General features: G+C 46.9%; 1 protein-coding gene across 4 annotated transcripts in view; it reads left to right on the top strand.

Moving 5' to 3' along the window:
- LOC138825588 (transmembrane channel-like protein 5) overlaps positions 1–14,349 on the top strand; it is a 41,024-nt gene that overhangs the window by 6,977 nt on the left and 19,698 nt on the right. For 3 of the 4 annotated variants that reach the window (XM_070020252.1, XM_070020250.1, XM_070020251.1), the window contains exons 2-7: positions 3,114–3,896; positions 6,232–6,359; positions 8,507–8,596; positions 11,345–11,444; positions 12,066–12,153; positions 13,462–13,710. In XM_070020252.1, the coding sequence (XP_069876353.1) occupies positions 3,190–3,896; positions 6,232–6,359; positions 8,507–8,596; positions 11,345–11,444; positions 12,066–12,153; positions 13,462–13,710 (1,362 nt within the window). In that variant the 5' untranslated portion in view covers positions 3,114–3,189. Of the gene's footprint in view, positions 1–3,113; positions 3,897–6,231; positions 6,360–8,506; positions 8,597–10,430; positions 10,775–11,344; positions 11,445–12,065; positions 12,154–13,461; positions 13,711–14,349 lie in introns of those variants that run through there. The other variant, XM_070020253.1, reaches the window with a different exon arrangement.

Below are 14,349 nucleotides of genomic sequence, written 5' to 3'. Positions count from 1 at the left end.
AGGAGTAAACTTTCTAACTCTAAGTTTAGCAGGAATGGGGAGGGGAACAAGGTGCAGGTTCAGGTGGTAGAGGGCCTGCCTAGCAAGTATGAGGCCTTGAGTTCAAACTCACTAATGAAAAAAGAAAGAAAGAAAGAAAGTGTGTGATGCAGTGGCTCACACCTGTAATCCTAGCTACTTCAGAGGCTGAGATCTGAGGATTGAGGTTTGAAGCCAGCCTGGGCAGAAAAGTCTATCAGACTCTTATTGTCAATTATCCACCATCAAAAAAGCCAGAAGTAGATGCATGGTTCAAGTGGTAGAGCACTAGCCTTGAGCAGAAAAGCCCAGGGACAGTGCCCAGGTCCAGAGTTCAAGCCCCAGGATTAGTACACACACACACACACACACACACACACACACACACACACACGAAATAGAAAGTATCTTCTAACCAGATCCCACTGGCACTGACTGGGTTATACACCCTGGCCTAATTATTGTGGTCAGGAATAAAGAAATAATTCCAGTTGGGTCCTGGGTCCACCTCCAGCCCCCAACGGCCAAGAGTTGAGGAAAAGCATTACTGCAGCAATGTTTCCCTTGGCAGAGGGAAACAGGTGCCAGCAGCAACAGAATAAAGCAAACCATCTCACTGTACCCGGCCTGTGGACCCGAGAAGGCCATCCAGAGTTCAGTTGTCATTAGGTTGTTGTCCTCTGGTCTGACAACTCCAAAAGTCTAATCTCGGTCATTTACATAGAGATAAACTTGGGATGGTTGCCTGAGCTTAAAAAAATTCTACTTCCTTCTTCCTCATTCACCCACCATGGAGGAAGTCTGTCTTTTATTTTCCTTCCTTCTGACACGTCCTATATTGATTCAGCCAACCAATCCCTACTGATTCTTCCTTTTTAAAAATTGTTTTCTTCTTTGCTGGGTGCCAGTGACTCATGCCTGTCATCCTAGCTACCCAGGAAGCTGAGGAAGGCAAGAAAGTACATGAGACACTTACCTCCAGTAAACTACTCAGAAAAAGCCAAAAGTGGCACTGTGGCTCAAGTGGTAGAGCTCTAGCCTTGGGCACAAAAAGGCTCAGGGAGAGCACCTAGGCCCTGAGTTCAAACCCCAGGACAGGCAAATGACAACAACAACAGCAAAACCGATTTCCTTCTCTTCCCATTGTCCCTACACTGCGGGTCTTAGTCCTCTGCTATAGGGGTGGTTTTCCAGTAAGTCCAGTTCAGATCCTGGAGCCCCTCAACCTGACTAGCAACCCTTTCCTAAGCTGGGCCTAGAGGCCAGGAGGATGGTGGACACTAATTGCCAGGCTGGGGTCCTGGAGGGTCAACGATCAGTGGGGACTTCATTTATCAGTAGGTCCAAGCGATGAGGAGGAAAAGATGTGCAGAGAAAAAAAAAAATCAGGGCAAGATACCCAGCGCAGGGGCATGGGAACCAGCCAAATAAAGATAGGAAATAAATTCTCATCACTTTGGTCTGAGAAATATGCTGTGTCTGAGGATGAGAGCTCGTGGAACTGATGAAACCATGTTTCCCTACTGTAAGGGGTCATAGCAATTATCTCATCAATGCTCTGTTTCCCATGAACTATTTATCCATTCTGTATTCTTACTAATTTGTGCATTAGACCCCAGAAACACAAGTGCAGTCAGAATACTCAAAGAGCTAGGTGCTGGTGGCTCAGACCTGTAATTCTAGCTGCTCAGGAGGCAGAGGTTAGGAGGGTTGAGGTTCAAGACCAGCCTAGGGGAAAAGGTTCAAAAGATCCCATCTCAACCTGAAGCTGGGTATGGTGGCCTATGCCTGTCATTCCAGCCACCATGGGAGGTGTAAATAGAAGGCTCATGCGCCAGGTATGTGCTCAGGAATAAAAACAAGACCCTAACTCAAAAATAACCAGACTGAAGGTATGGCTCAAGCAGGAGAGTCCCTTCCTAGCAAAGATAAAGCCATGGGCTCACACCCCAGTACTTCCTTGTTCCTTCTAACTCTTCAGTTCATTGCTTTCCCCCTACCTCCAGCCCCCAGCCAGAAGAATACATTTGTTAATATGTACTTAGACTGAGTGTATCAAACATCCTCTAAAAACCCAGTAGTTGTAGCAAAATACAAGTTTATTCTTTTTCTAATAGTTAGAACTGATAAAATGACTGTTTTTCAAAGTTGCCCTCAACCCTAGTCTTTCTTTGGGGGGGTCTGATTGTGGGGCCTGAATTCTGGGCCTGGGCACTGTCCCTCAGGTCTTCAGCTCAAGGCTAATGCTCTACCACTTGAGCCACAGTGCCACTTCCGGCTTTTTTTTCTTCTGCTCATGTGGTGCTAAGGAATCGAACCCAGGGCCTCAAGCATGCAAGGCAAGCGCTCTACCACTGAGCCACCTTCCCAGCCCCAATCCTAATCTTTTTGTGTATGTGCGTGTGTGATGTATGTGTAGTGTGGTGTGGTGTGGTGTGGTGTGGTGTGTGTGTGTGTGTGTTGTGTGTGTGTGTGTGTGTGTGTGTGTGTGTGTGTGTGTGTGTGTGTGTGTGTGTGCGCCAGTACTGGGCCTTGAAATCGGGGCCTGGGTGCAATCCCTTAGCCTTTTTGCTCAAGTGGCACTCTACCACTTGAGCTATAGCTCCACTTCTGGCTATTTGGTGGTTAATTGGGGATAAGAATCTCTTAGAGGACTTTCCTGCTTGAGCTCTTTTGAACCACGACCCTCAGATCTCAGTCTCTCGAGCAGTGAGGATTACAGATATTGTGTCTTTGTACACGTGGCCCTAGCTGGTACATCACATTCATGTTCCAGCCCAGATGGTAACAGGAAGGGATGACATCTTTCCTTCAACAACATGACCTGGGAGTTGTATGTGTAGCACTTTCTTGCCCACAATCTCAGGATTGCTCTCCTGTGCATACCTAGGTGCAAGGGAGGCTGGGAAATGTAGTCATTATTCTGGACAGCTGTTTACCCAGCAGTGAGAGAAGCTGAAATAGATATTTCAAGATAACTGGCAGTCTCAACATGGAAGGGAGGGAGGGAAGGAAGGAAGGAAGGATGAAGGAAGGAAGGAAGGAGGGAGGGAGGGAAGAAAGTCTGACATTTTCCCCTTCCCCTCTGTCTACAGATTTTAAAAAAGAAGATCCTGGAGTGACTACAAATGCAGGCTTGTTCTAGCAGTCCAGGTTGAAGATTCTACTAGCATGTCCGCCTACAAAAGGAATAGTGGCTATGAGGAGGATGCGGATTACCCCAACTATCCGGGGTGTCAGAACCCAATGCAAGGATATTCGAAAACCCAGGGGTACCCCATCACCGGGCGCAACCCCTACTCTGCAGGTTCCAGGATGAACCCCGACTACCCAGGGTCTCTCGCAGAACCAGATTATCCTGAATCTCCTGCTTATCTGAGCAACAGCACGAATCCCTATGCTGAAGGTTCCAGAACAGGTTCAGATCATTACACATCTCGGCTAGAGCCAGATTATTTTGGCTTTTCAAGGAATCCGTCATCCAGAGAGCCTGACTCCCCTAGATGGCAACCGAATCTTGATCTTGCCAGCTCCAGGACACATCCACGCTATTTGGGGTCCTTGGGAGAACCTGACTACCCTGGAGCTCAGGATCGCTCCCGCCAGCCTTCCTCCAGAGATGATTCCAGCCATCGAGGCCCCAGAAGGATGCTAGAACACCCTAGCTCCAGAGTCAGTCCCTACACAGACTCCCTGACTGAGCCTGACTATCCAGGCGCTCACCATCAGCCTAACACCCTACTCGTATTTGAGAAACCAGTCTACCCTAGTTCCGAGGATGATGTAGACCCCGTAAATTTCTGGGGAGAACCTGATTACCCAGGTGCTGAGGATGGTCGCCGTTATGGCTCTTCTGAGACCCCAGGAACAGCCAGAGGGTAAGTTCTGTCATGGGTGGGATCTGAGTATGGGATCAAGTCACTGAGGCTTGGTCAGTTGGGGTTTGAATGAAGGGCAGGTTCTATGACTGGAAGTTGTGGGCCACAACTCTCAGCCTTAAGCTCTGAGCCCTTACTGGAAATTCACATCTCTTCTCAGACACCTACCTCTGCCTTGTCCAAGCCCCGAAAGATAACTGTCTTTCCATTGTTTTATCTCTCTACATTACCAGTGAGGCTGACGTCATGATTCAGTGGTCATAAATCCAGATGTTGTAACCAGAATCACATCAACAGTAATGGATTTTCATTGGGATGACATTAAAGATCTATTGAATTTAGTTGCTTAGAAAAAATTTTGGTGGTCTTAGAGATTGAAGCCAAGACTTCATGTAAACCAGATAAATGCTCTACCATTTAGCCATGCCCAAACTTTAGTTGTGTGTATATGTGTATGTGTGCACACATGCACACATGTATGTGAACGCAGAGCCTGAGAGCTGTCTCTGAGTTTTATTTGTGCAAGGCTTGTGTTCTACCACTTGAGCCATAACTCTATTTCTGGCTTTTTTTGGTTGTTTTTGTTTTTTGTTTTTTTTTGCCAGTCCTGGGGTTTGAACTCAGGACCTAGGCACTGTCCCTGAGCTTCTTTTGCTCAAGGCTAGCACTCTACCACTTGAGCAACAGCACCACTTCCAGCTTTTTCTGTTTATGTGGTACTGAGGAATTGAACCCAGGGCTTCATGCATGCTAAGCAACCACTCTACCATTAGGCCACATTCCGGTCCCTGGCTTTTTTTTTTTTTTTTTTTTGGTGGTTAATTGAACATAAGAGTCACTTGAATTTCCCTCCTGGACTGGCTTTGAACCATGCTCCTCAGATCTCAGCCTCCTGAGTAGCTAGGATTACAGGCATGAGCCACCAGCACTAACAAAGTTTACCAAGTACAGTTATTGACAGCATTCATTAAGTGACTTAGTTGTACCAAATCTGTTTTTTTCAGTATATTGACAAGACATTTCTTTAGCCAATATTTTTGTGTTGAATCTACAAAAAATTTTATCACGTATTTTTTTCACTAGTCTGAGTCTTGGCACTTGATATTTATATCAGTGATATTAATGAAATTTATTTTATTTTATTTTTAAATCTGTCATGCCACTACAGGTCAAGAGTTTGAGGACAGCCGGGCATTTGTGGCTCTTGCCTGTAATCCTAACTACTCAGGAGGCTTAGATCTGAGGATTGCAGTTCAAAGCCAGCCCAAGCAGGAAAGTACATGAGACTCTTATCTCCAATGAACCACCAGAAAACTGAAAATGGTGCTATGGCTCAAGTGGTAGAGTGCTGGCCTTGAGCTGAAGAGCTCAGGGACAGTGCTCAGGCCCAGAGTTCAAGCCCTCCTACCAGAAAAGAAAAAATAAAAGAGTCTGAGGACAGCCCAAGTTACATAGTAGGACTCATCTCCAAACAAAACAAAACAAAACAAAATAGTGACTTGCATTCCTTTCCAGGAAGAAGGTTGTAGAACTTGGGTGTGTAATAATCCAAATGTCTTTAGGATGTATTAAAGTGGGATTTAAGTAGAACTAACAGGAACAGGTCAAAATCCTTTCTTAGTCTTACCTGTCAATGCCTGACTCACCATCCTAAGACATACCTTTGGTCCTGTCCCTCTCATTTGCATCTTCCATAGGTGTCCATAACAGAAAGAGAAAGGTCACATGGCTGCATTTACAAAACACTTACAACTAAGAATGAATGTTGCTGACAGCAGGTGCCAACCCCAAACCAGCCTGACCCGTCTTTCTCTCCCGTCCCCTCCCTCCCTCCCTCACCCTGTATTTCAGGTCAATGTTTTTTGACCTTGGATGGGTCTTTGAATTGTTTTACTACCTACCGATCATTTATATATATATATATATATATATATATATATATATATATATATATAAAACCATATAAATATGTGTGTAAATATAACTATATATACATATATATGTGGGTGTGTGGATAGATGGAAGAATAGATGGTTGAATGGGTAAATGAGTGAATGGATGACTGAATGGGTAAATGGATATATAGATAGATGGATGGGTGAATGAATGGATGGATAGGTGGATGGATGGATGGCTAAATGGATGGGTGTATAGATGGATCCATGGTTGACAGTTTGGGTAGACAGATATGTTGATGGGTAAATGAATAAATTGATGGATGAATGAGGTGGATGGATGGATGATTGCCCTCTCCATTTATGGATGGATGATCATCATTTGGGGATTTCAGGATGCCCATCAGAAACCTCCTCAGTCCACCCTCATTCCATTGCAGGAAGGATGGCTCCTTGGGCTTCCTTAGGAGAGAGAATGAAGATTATTCTGAAAGCATTGAAATGGCTTCCATGCAGCTGTCACCTCCACATGGCTGCTATCTGCCAGGCGCTCCTGCCATCGGCTACGGTAAGCACATCACATGCTGGCAGGGGGTTCTGGCAGCATCTCCCTCTCTCCTGAGATGCCCTTCTTAGGCACAAGACTGGAGGCAAACCAGTGACTTGGGGAGCCAAGTGTCAGCCATGCTCAAAGAAGTCCAGGTCAAGTGTGTGGAAATGCGCCCGTGCACAAACTCTGGGTCTGCCCGAGGAACACACCACCTCTCACTAGCCTGGAAAAATCCCAAAATGTAAAATCCTATTCTTGTGGCAGGGCTGCAGCTAGAATCCAGACAGAGCTTCCTGCATGGTGGGCAAGCAGGTGCTCTCCCACTGAGCCCCGCCCCTGCCAACACATTCACAATTTTTTTTCCCCTAGTCCTGGGGCTTGAACTCAAGGCCTGGGCACTGTCCCTGAGCTTCTTTTGCTCAAGGCTAGCGCTCTACCACTTGAGCCACAGCGCCACCTCCAGCCTTTTCTGTGTATGTGATACTAAGGAATCGAACCCAGAGCTTCATGCATGCTAGGCAAGCACTCTAGCACTGAGCCACCTTCCCAGCCCCAATATTCACCACTTGAATATGCTCATTGCTTTCCCTAAATCATGTGGTCAAAGCATTGTGAGCAAAACCAGTTGTAAGTTGGAAGCCATCTGCACAAATGGAAAACAACCCGCACATCTGCATGGGAAATATTTGAGTGCACAAATATTTGTGGGTCATGCCAGGGATATGGAAGACATTGAGGTAACCCATTCCAATTGAGATGGTGGCAGGGCTGGGGTAGAGGGACTCTTGAAAGGCCAGGAAATTATCTTAACTCTTCTTATGCATAAAGCACAGGTAGATACACATAGAGCACATAGATAAATGTCCAGCATCTCTGTGGTATGAAAAGCTGATGGTAGTTGGGTGCTGGTGACTCACACCTGTCATCCTAGCTACCCAGGAGGCTGAGATTTTTTTCTACCCAGCCTGGGTAGAAAAGTCCCTGTGAGACTCTTTTTATTTTTGTTTTATTTTTGTCAGTCATTGGGTTTGAACTTAGGGCCTGACTGCTGTACGTGAGATCTTTGACTCAAGGCTAGTGCTCTACCACTTTGATCCACAGTTCCACTTCCAGTTTTTTGAGTCATTAATCGGAGATAAGAGTCTCACGGGAACTTTTCTGCTCAGCCTGGCTTTGAACTGTAATCCTCAAATCTTAGTTCCTGAGTAGCTAGGATTACAGGCCTGAGCCACCAGCACCTGGCTCCTCGTGAGATTCTTTATCTCCAGTTAATTATTCAAAAACTAGGAGTGGAGCCATGGCTCAATAGCGTAGAGTGCTTAGAGACCTGAGCTCAAGCTCCATGACAGAAAAAAATTAAAACAAAACAGTTAAAAAAAAAGAACTAGGATAAGAATATGCATGTAAGGGCTGGGAATATAGCTTAGTGGTAGAGTGTTTGCTTAGTATGCATGAAGCCCTGGGTTCCATTCCTCCATATCACATACACAGAAAAAGCCAGAAGTGGCACTGTGTCTCAAGTGGTAGAGCATTTGCCTTGAGCTGAAGAGCTCAGGACAGTGCCCAGGCCCAGAGTTCAAGCCCCACTACCAACAAAAAAAAAAAATCTTGTACTATTTTCTACTCACGTTTTTTATTTGTTTGTTTTAGGATGGCTTTGCTTGTTTGTTTTAGACAGGGTATTGCTATGTAGCAGCAAGCCGATCTTTTTTTTTGGGGGGGGGGAGCGGGTCCAGTCATGGGGCTTGAACTCTGGGCCTGGGCACTGTCCCTCAGCTCTTCAGCTCAAGGCTAGCACGCTACCACTTGAGCCACAGCGCCACTTCCGGCTTTTTTCTTTTTGCTTATATGGTGCTGAGGAATCGAACCCAGGGCCTCATGCATGCAAGGCAAGTACTCTACCACTGAGCCACCTTCCCAGCCCCAGCAGGCCGATCTTGAACTCATTAGCCTTCTGTCTCTGCCTTGTGAGTGCTGGGATTATAGGCATGCATCACCATGCTTGGCTCTTTACACAAGTTCTTAAACCACAAGACTGTTAGGAACTTGAAGGCAAAGTAACAGTGTTATTACTAACGATTTCTAGCACATGCTAACCATTATACACTCAATAGTACTGAGGGTGGAGGGATTAAAGTGCAACATCTCCCTTCTCTTCATTTCAGTAAACCCTGCTTATGCGGGTGAAAACAGCCCTGAAAGAGCTTATGCAAACTCGCCAGTGCCTGACTATGATTGGCACAAGTCACCCCAAGGTAAGTCCTTGTGGACCACGGCCAGGCCATTAGCCCTGGTGAAGAAACTTGCTCAAGGCAACACGTGGCAATGATACTGACGGAGTCCTTTGTGTCTATGGTCTCCATTTCAGCACTGAAAGAGCAGTGACCTGGCAAGAAAGGGATTATTTTCTCTTGCCACAAGAAGAGTGGAGGGAGGAAGTTCAAAGTTAGTTCAATATTGAAACTTTCCCGCCTTAGCTGGGCACTGGTGGATCATGCCTGTAATCCTAGCTACTCAGGAGGCTGAGATCTGACAGGAACAGTTTGAAGCCAGCCTGGGCAGGAAAGTCCATGAGACTCTTATCTCCAATAAACCCCCAGAAAACCAGAAGTGGCACAGTGGCTCAAAGTGGTAGATCACTAGCCTTGAGCACGAAAGCTCAGGGATAGCACCCAAGCGCTGAGTTCAAGCCCACAACCAACAAAACAAAACAAAAATAAAAACTTTCCCCCTCCATAGATTCTTTCTTTCTTCACCTTTACAGGTAAACGTTCATCTTCTTGTTTTTAAAGTGATTGCATGAAAGAGGTGAATGAGGAATAAATTGTCCCATTCCTTTTTGGGTGGTACTGGAGTTTGAATTCAGGGCCTTACATTTGTTTTGTTTTGTTTCTTTTTTTTGATCGGTCGTGGGCCTGAACTCTGGGCCTGGGCACTATCCCTCAGCTCTTCAGCTCAAGGCTAGCACTCTACCACTTAAGTTACAGTGCCACTTCCAGCTTTTTTCTGCTTATGTGGTGCTGAGGAATCGAACCCAGGGCCTCATGCATGCAAGGCAAGTGCTCTACCACTGAGCCACCTTCCCAGCCCAGGGCCTTACACTTATGAGGCAGGCACTCTACAACTTGAGCTACATCCTCAACCCTTTTTGCTTTGGTTTGTGTATTCAGATAGGGTCTCATGCTTTTGCCCAGGCTACCTTCAGATGGTGATTCTCTTATCTCTACTTTCTGAAGAAGCTTGGGATTACAGATGTGGTCCATCGTGCTCGGCATGTTTGAGTCACCTTCTTTAAAAGAACATCCGTGGGGCTGGGAATGTGGCTTAGTGGTACAGTGCTTGCCTAGCATGCATGAAGTCCTGGGTTCGAGCCTCAGTGCCACATGAACAGAAAAAGCCAGAAGTGGTGCTGTGACTCAGTGGGAGAGTTCTAGCCTAGAGTAAAAAGAGGCTAAGGGATAGTACGCAGGCCCTGAGTTCGAGGCCCAGGACTGGATAAATAAATAAATAAGCATGCCTGAAAGCCACCACATGTCTCATTGACTAAAATCGGGTCACACAAGTTCGTGCTTAGCTGTCAATGAAGCTGGGAGAATCTGAACTTTAGATAATGCAGGTTCTGCTGGTATAAGAGAAAAGAGTGCAGATTGAGGAAACAGACAGTACTGTCTACAGTCTGAGACAGACAGGAGCTACGACTGAATCCGGATTTACATAGGCATAGACAGTTATAAATTGCAGGCCAGAAGCACTAAAGGCCCTTGGGGTTCTGAGTCATTTAGAAGGATCTCTTGTCTTCTCTTTCTAGAATGCCATCGAAGGATTCTGTTTCTAATTTCTTACCTTAGCTACCAAGACCGAATTCTCTGCAGGAAAATAACAGATCTCCAGAGAAGAGCCCCATTGGGGGGAGGGGAGCAGATTGGGGGGGGAATTAACGTGGTGATTTTTGAGGTGCAGGCTTCGGGTGCATTCATTCTGGCATTGAGAACCTCTATTTGAAGCACCCTGACCTTCCCACGCCCCTCCTTCCCAGGGTCCTCTGTGCCAGTGTGAGCACTTAGAGAAGGAGAGCGGAGGGAGGGGGGGGTCTTTGAAGACCACCCAGGTGGAGGAGAAGATTCACCCGAGTCAGGGGATGCTGCCAGAGAGCCAGGGGAATGACATCATCATCGAGTTTGAGAATATTCCATCAGGGGTCCACAGTCAGGTTTTTCAAGGAAAGTCAGCGGCAAAGCCGACTGTCAGCAGGGTTTCGTCCGCATCTGACATCGACGCCATTGGTTCTCAGGTTTTCGGCCACAGGCACAGCCAAAGGCAGCACCGGGTATTAGGGGTTTCAACTGCTTTGAATGAATCCATGTCTCAGATCCTCCATAGTCCAGGATGCCACAGCATAGAGTCTACTTCTACCTCCCATGACACCATTCAAGGTAGAAAACGCTCCAGGGAGCTATAGGGGAGTAGAGGGGAAAGAAGCTAAGCTATTAGGGTTTTTTATGTTGTTGGTCTTGGGACCTGAACTCTGGGCCTGGGTGCTGTCCCTCAGCTCTTCAGCTCAAGGCTAGTGTTCTACCACTTGAGCCACAGTGCCACTTTGGCTTTTTCTGCTTATGTGGTGCTGAGAAATTGAACTCAGGGCCTCATGCATGCAAGGCACGCACTCTACCACTGAGCCACCTTCCCAGCTCCGCTATTAGGTTTTTTTATACTTAAAAAAAAACATTCAGCTCAGGCACCGGTGGCTCACTCCTGTAATCCTAGCTACTCGGGAGGCTGAGATCTGAGGATCGCAGTTCAAAGCCAGCCCAGGCAGAAAGGTCCCTGTGAAACTCATATCTCCAACTAGCCACTCAAAAACCAGAAGGAGAGCTGTGGCTCACAGTGGTAGAGCACTAGCTTTGAGCAAAAGATCTCAGGGACAGAGCCCCGGCCCTGAGTTCAAGCCCCACAATGGACAAAATTAAAAACTTGTTTTGAACTCCATTTATTCTCTTCTGCAGGACAAAAGTTAATTGCCTCCCTGATCCCCATGGCATCCAGAGACAGGATTAAAACCATCCGGAGCCAGCCAAGAAGTATGGAAGAGAAAAGGAGGCTCAAGTATGCCCCAGACTTCTCTTCTGTCCCAGATTTCAACCCTTGGTTTGAGGGAGGGATTTCAGTCCAGACCAAGGTTCTCGAAGTTCATGGCCTCTGGCTCTGGATTACCTTATGGTCCTCCAGCCACACTGGCCTCCTACAGGTCAGCTTCTGCTTGAGGCTGTGCATTGGCTCTTCCCAGTGCCAGGATTCTTCCTTAGGATTCTTCATCCCTCCTTTCCCTCAAATACAGCAATGCTTAGTGGTGACCCCATGTCCACTTTGCACCAGGCTGTTTTTAACTTTCTGTAATACAAGTCACCTTCTCATATGTGATATACTTGACTCGTTGTTGAACTCTGGGCCTGGGCGCTGTCCCTCAGCTCTTCAGCTCAAGGCTAGCGCTCTACCACTTGAGCCACAGCGTCACTTCTGTCTTTTCTGGCAATCAACTGGAAATAAGAGTGTCAGAGATTTTTCTGCCCAAGCTGGCTTTGAATTTTGATCCTCAGATCTCAGCCTCCTGAGTGACTAAGATGACAGGAATGAGCCACTGGTGCCAGGCAGCTTTTTTTTTTTTAATGAATGAATGAATGAACCACAGTGTTGGGATCTCTAATGTTCATCCTCTGCTCCCCACAGGAGAATAGTTGACAAAGAGAAAAGTAAACAGTCCCACCGCGCCCTCAAGATGAAGTGCTGTACGCAGTGTTTGAACTCTGTCTCTCGGGTAGGTCTGCCTTGGGCTGGATTCCATCCCACGTGCCTTGTGGAAACCCACCATCCCTTACACGTTGGGAGTACAGAGCACACGCATTCGGCCACGGGAATTGCCTCCTCCCCTCCCTGTGAATCATTCCGTTTCTTCTTCCTCTTTTCGGTGCTGGAGATTGCACTCAAGAGGCCATGCATCCTGAGCATGCGCTCTGCCACTGAGCCCTAACCCCTGCCCCTTTTCACTTTTTCAGAGCCTTTGAACTGTCTTTTAGATCCTCATAAAGTACATCATCACCTGTGTGGGGATGGTAGTCAGCCACCATGGAACACCAGAATTCAATCCTTCTGTGTTTTGGTACCTGTTACCAAAAAGGTCCTTTCCTTCCTACAACCCTTCCCAACCTCCAATGATTCAGATGGAGTGTTTCCTCACATGCAGAGAGAGCATGTGGTCCTTGCCTTCCTATGATTGTCTGGTTCCACTTAATCTTATCTATTTTGCTGCAAATGACTGGATTTCACTGTTCTTGGTGGCTGAATAATATTCCATGGTTACAGATACACCACATTTGTTTCTGTTGGTCATGGGGCTTGAACTTGGGGCCTGGGCTCTTGTGCTCAAGACTAGTGCTCTACCACTTTGAGTCACAGCACCACTCCCGGTTTTCTGGTGGTTCACTGGAGATAAGAGTCTCATGGATTTTCCTACCCAGGCTGGCTTTGAACTAGGATCCTTACATCTCAGCCTCCTGAGTAGCTAAGATTATAGGCATGAGCCACCAGCATCATCTATTGATGGACATCTAAGTAGAAGAGTATCTTAGCTATCATAAATAGTGCTTTAATTACCAGAGGTGTGCAGACAACTCTGCCAGACATGTGGATTCATTTCCTTAGGAGATATGCTCACTGGGGAGACAGCTGGATCTCCATTTAGTGTTTCAAAGAACATCTGTAAAGGGTGTACTAATATGCATTCCCATGGTAAACATGAGCACAGCAAGAAAATGACCGTGGAGAGGGCCCGGAGCGTGGACAGGAGGGGACACAGGGAAGGGGAGCCACCCTTGGGTGCTGTCCAGCTCAGCATGGGTGTGGGGGAAGGAAGTGGGCATGGGGAAGGTCTGGGAGGAGGAGGAGGAGCTAGTTGAGCCCATTGGCATCTGAGTGTCCCCAGCAACATCGAGCCTGTACCTTAGAGGGTGGGTGTAAGAGATGCAGCCAGGTACAGCGTAAAGGCTCTGGAGGTCGTTTTCCTGTATTACAGGGAGGTGCTTGAGGGGTGGGAATGCAGTCACTGGCACTGCCTCCACACCCCTAGGCTTACCGGAGATGCAAGAACAGCCTTTCGGAGCTCCTCAATTCCATCAGTCTGTGGCAGAAGAGGTTCAAGGTCATCGGCGGCAAGTTTGGAACCAGCGTCCTCTCCTATTTCAGCTTCCTCAGGTGGCTCTTGAAGTTCAACATCTTCTCGTTCATTGTGAACTTCAGCTTCATCGTCATCCCTCAGTTTACTGTAGGGGAACGGAACACCCTCCAGTTCACCGGGCTGGAGTTCTTCACTGGAGCAGTAAGTCCTCTGCTTCCTCCTGCCCCTCGCTCCCCAAACCCCTGCCCAGAACTCTGGTGTTGCTTCAGGGCTGACTGATATGCAAAGTGCCCAGTCCTGTGGGGGATTCGGGCATTCCTTTCTTTTGTTTGTTATAAAAGATGGACTCATGGCTCACACCTGTCATCCTAGCTACTCTGAAGGCTGAGATCTAAGGATGGACGTTCAAAGCCAGCCTGGGCAAGAAAGTCCTTGAGACTCTTATCTCCAATGAACCACCCAAAAGCCAGACGTGGATCTGTGGCTCCAAGTGGTAGAGCACTAGCCTTGAATGAAAAAGCTCAAGGAGAATGCCCAGGGCCCTGAGTTCAAGCCCCAGAGCTGGTGTACGCATGCACGTGCATGCACACACGCACGCACACACACACACACACACAAAGCAGAAAATCAAGAAAATAAGCCCTGGTAAGGGCAAAAAGCTAACTAACCAAATAACTAACCAAATAATATAGGTTACAGATATCAGGGCATTTTGCTTTGCAATTTCACAGCAAGCCTTCTCTGAGAAATAAAGCCACATGTTTGCAGTCACAATACTTAAAAAAAAAGATTTAACAAAGCTAAAATTAATGCCACCTAAAATCCAATCCATATTCAAAA

This window comes from Dipodomys merriami, unplaced genomic scaffold, assembly GCF_024711535.1.
Source record: "Dipodomys merriami isolate MVZ:Mamm:240054 unplaced genomic scaffold, mDipMer1.0.p SCAF_138, whole genome shotgun sequence".
NCBI classification, from domain to species: Eukaryota; Metazoa; Chordata; class Mammalia; order Rodentia; family Heteromyidae; genus Dipodomys; species Dipodomys merriami.
The sequence above is the reverse complement of the archived record's forward strand: the minus strand, read 5'-3'. Positions and strand labels throughout refer to the sequence as shown.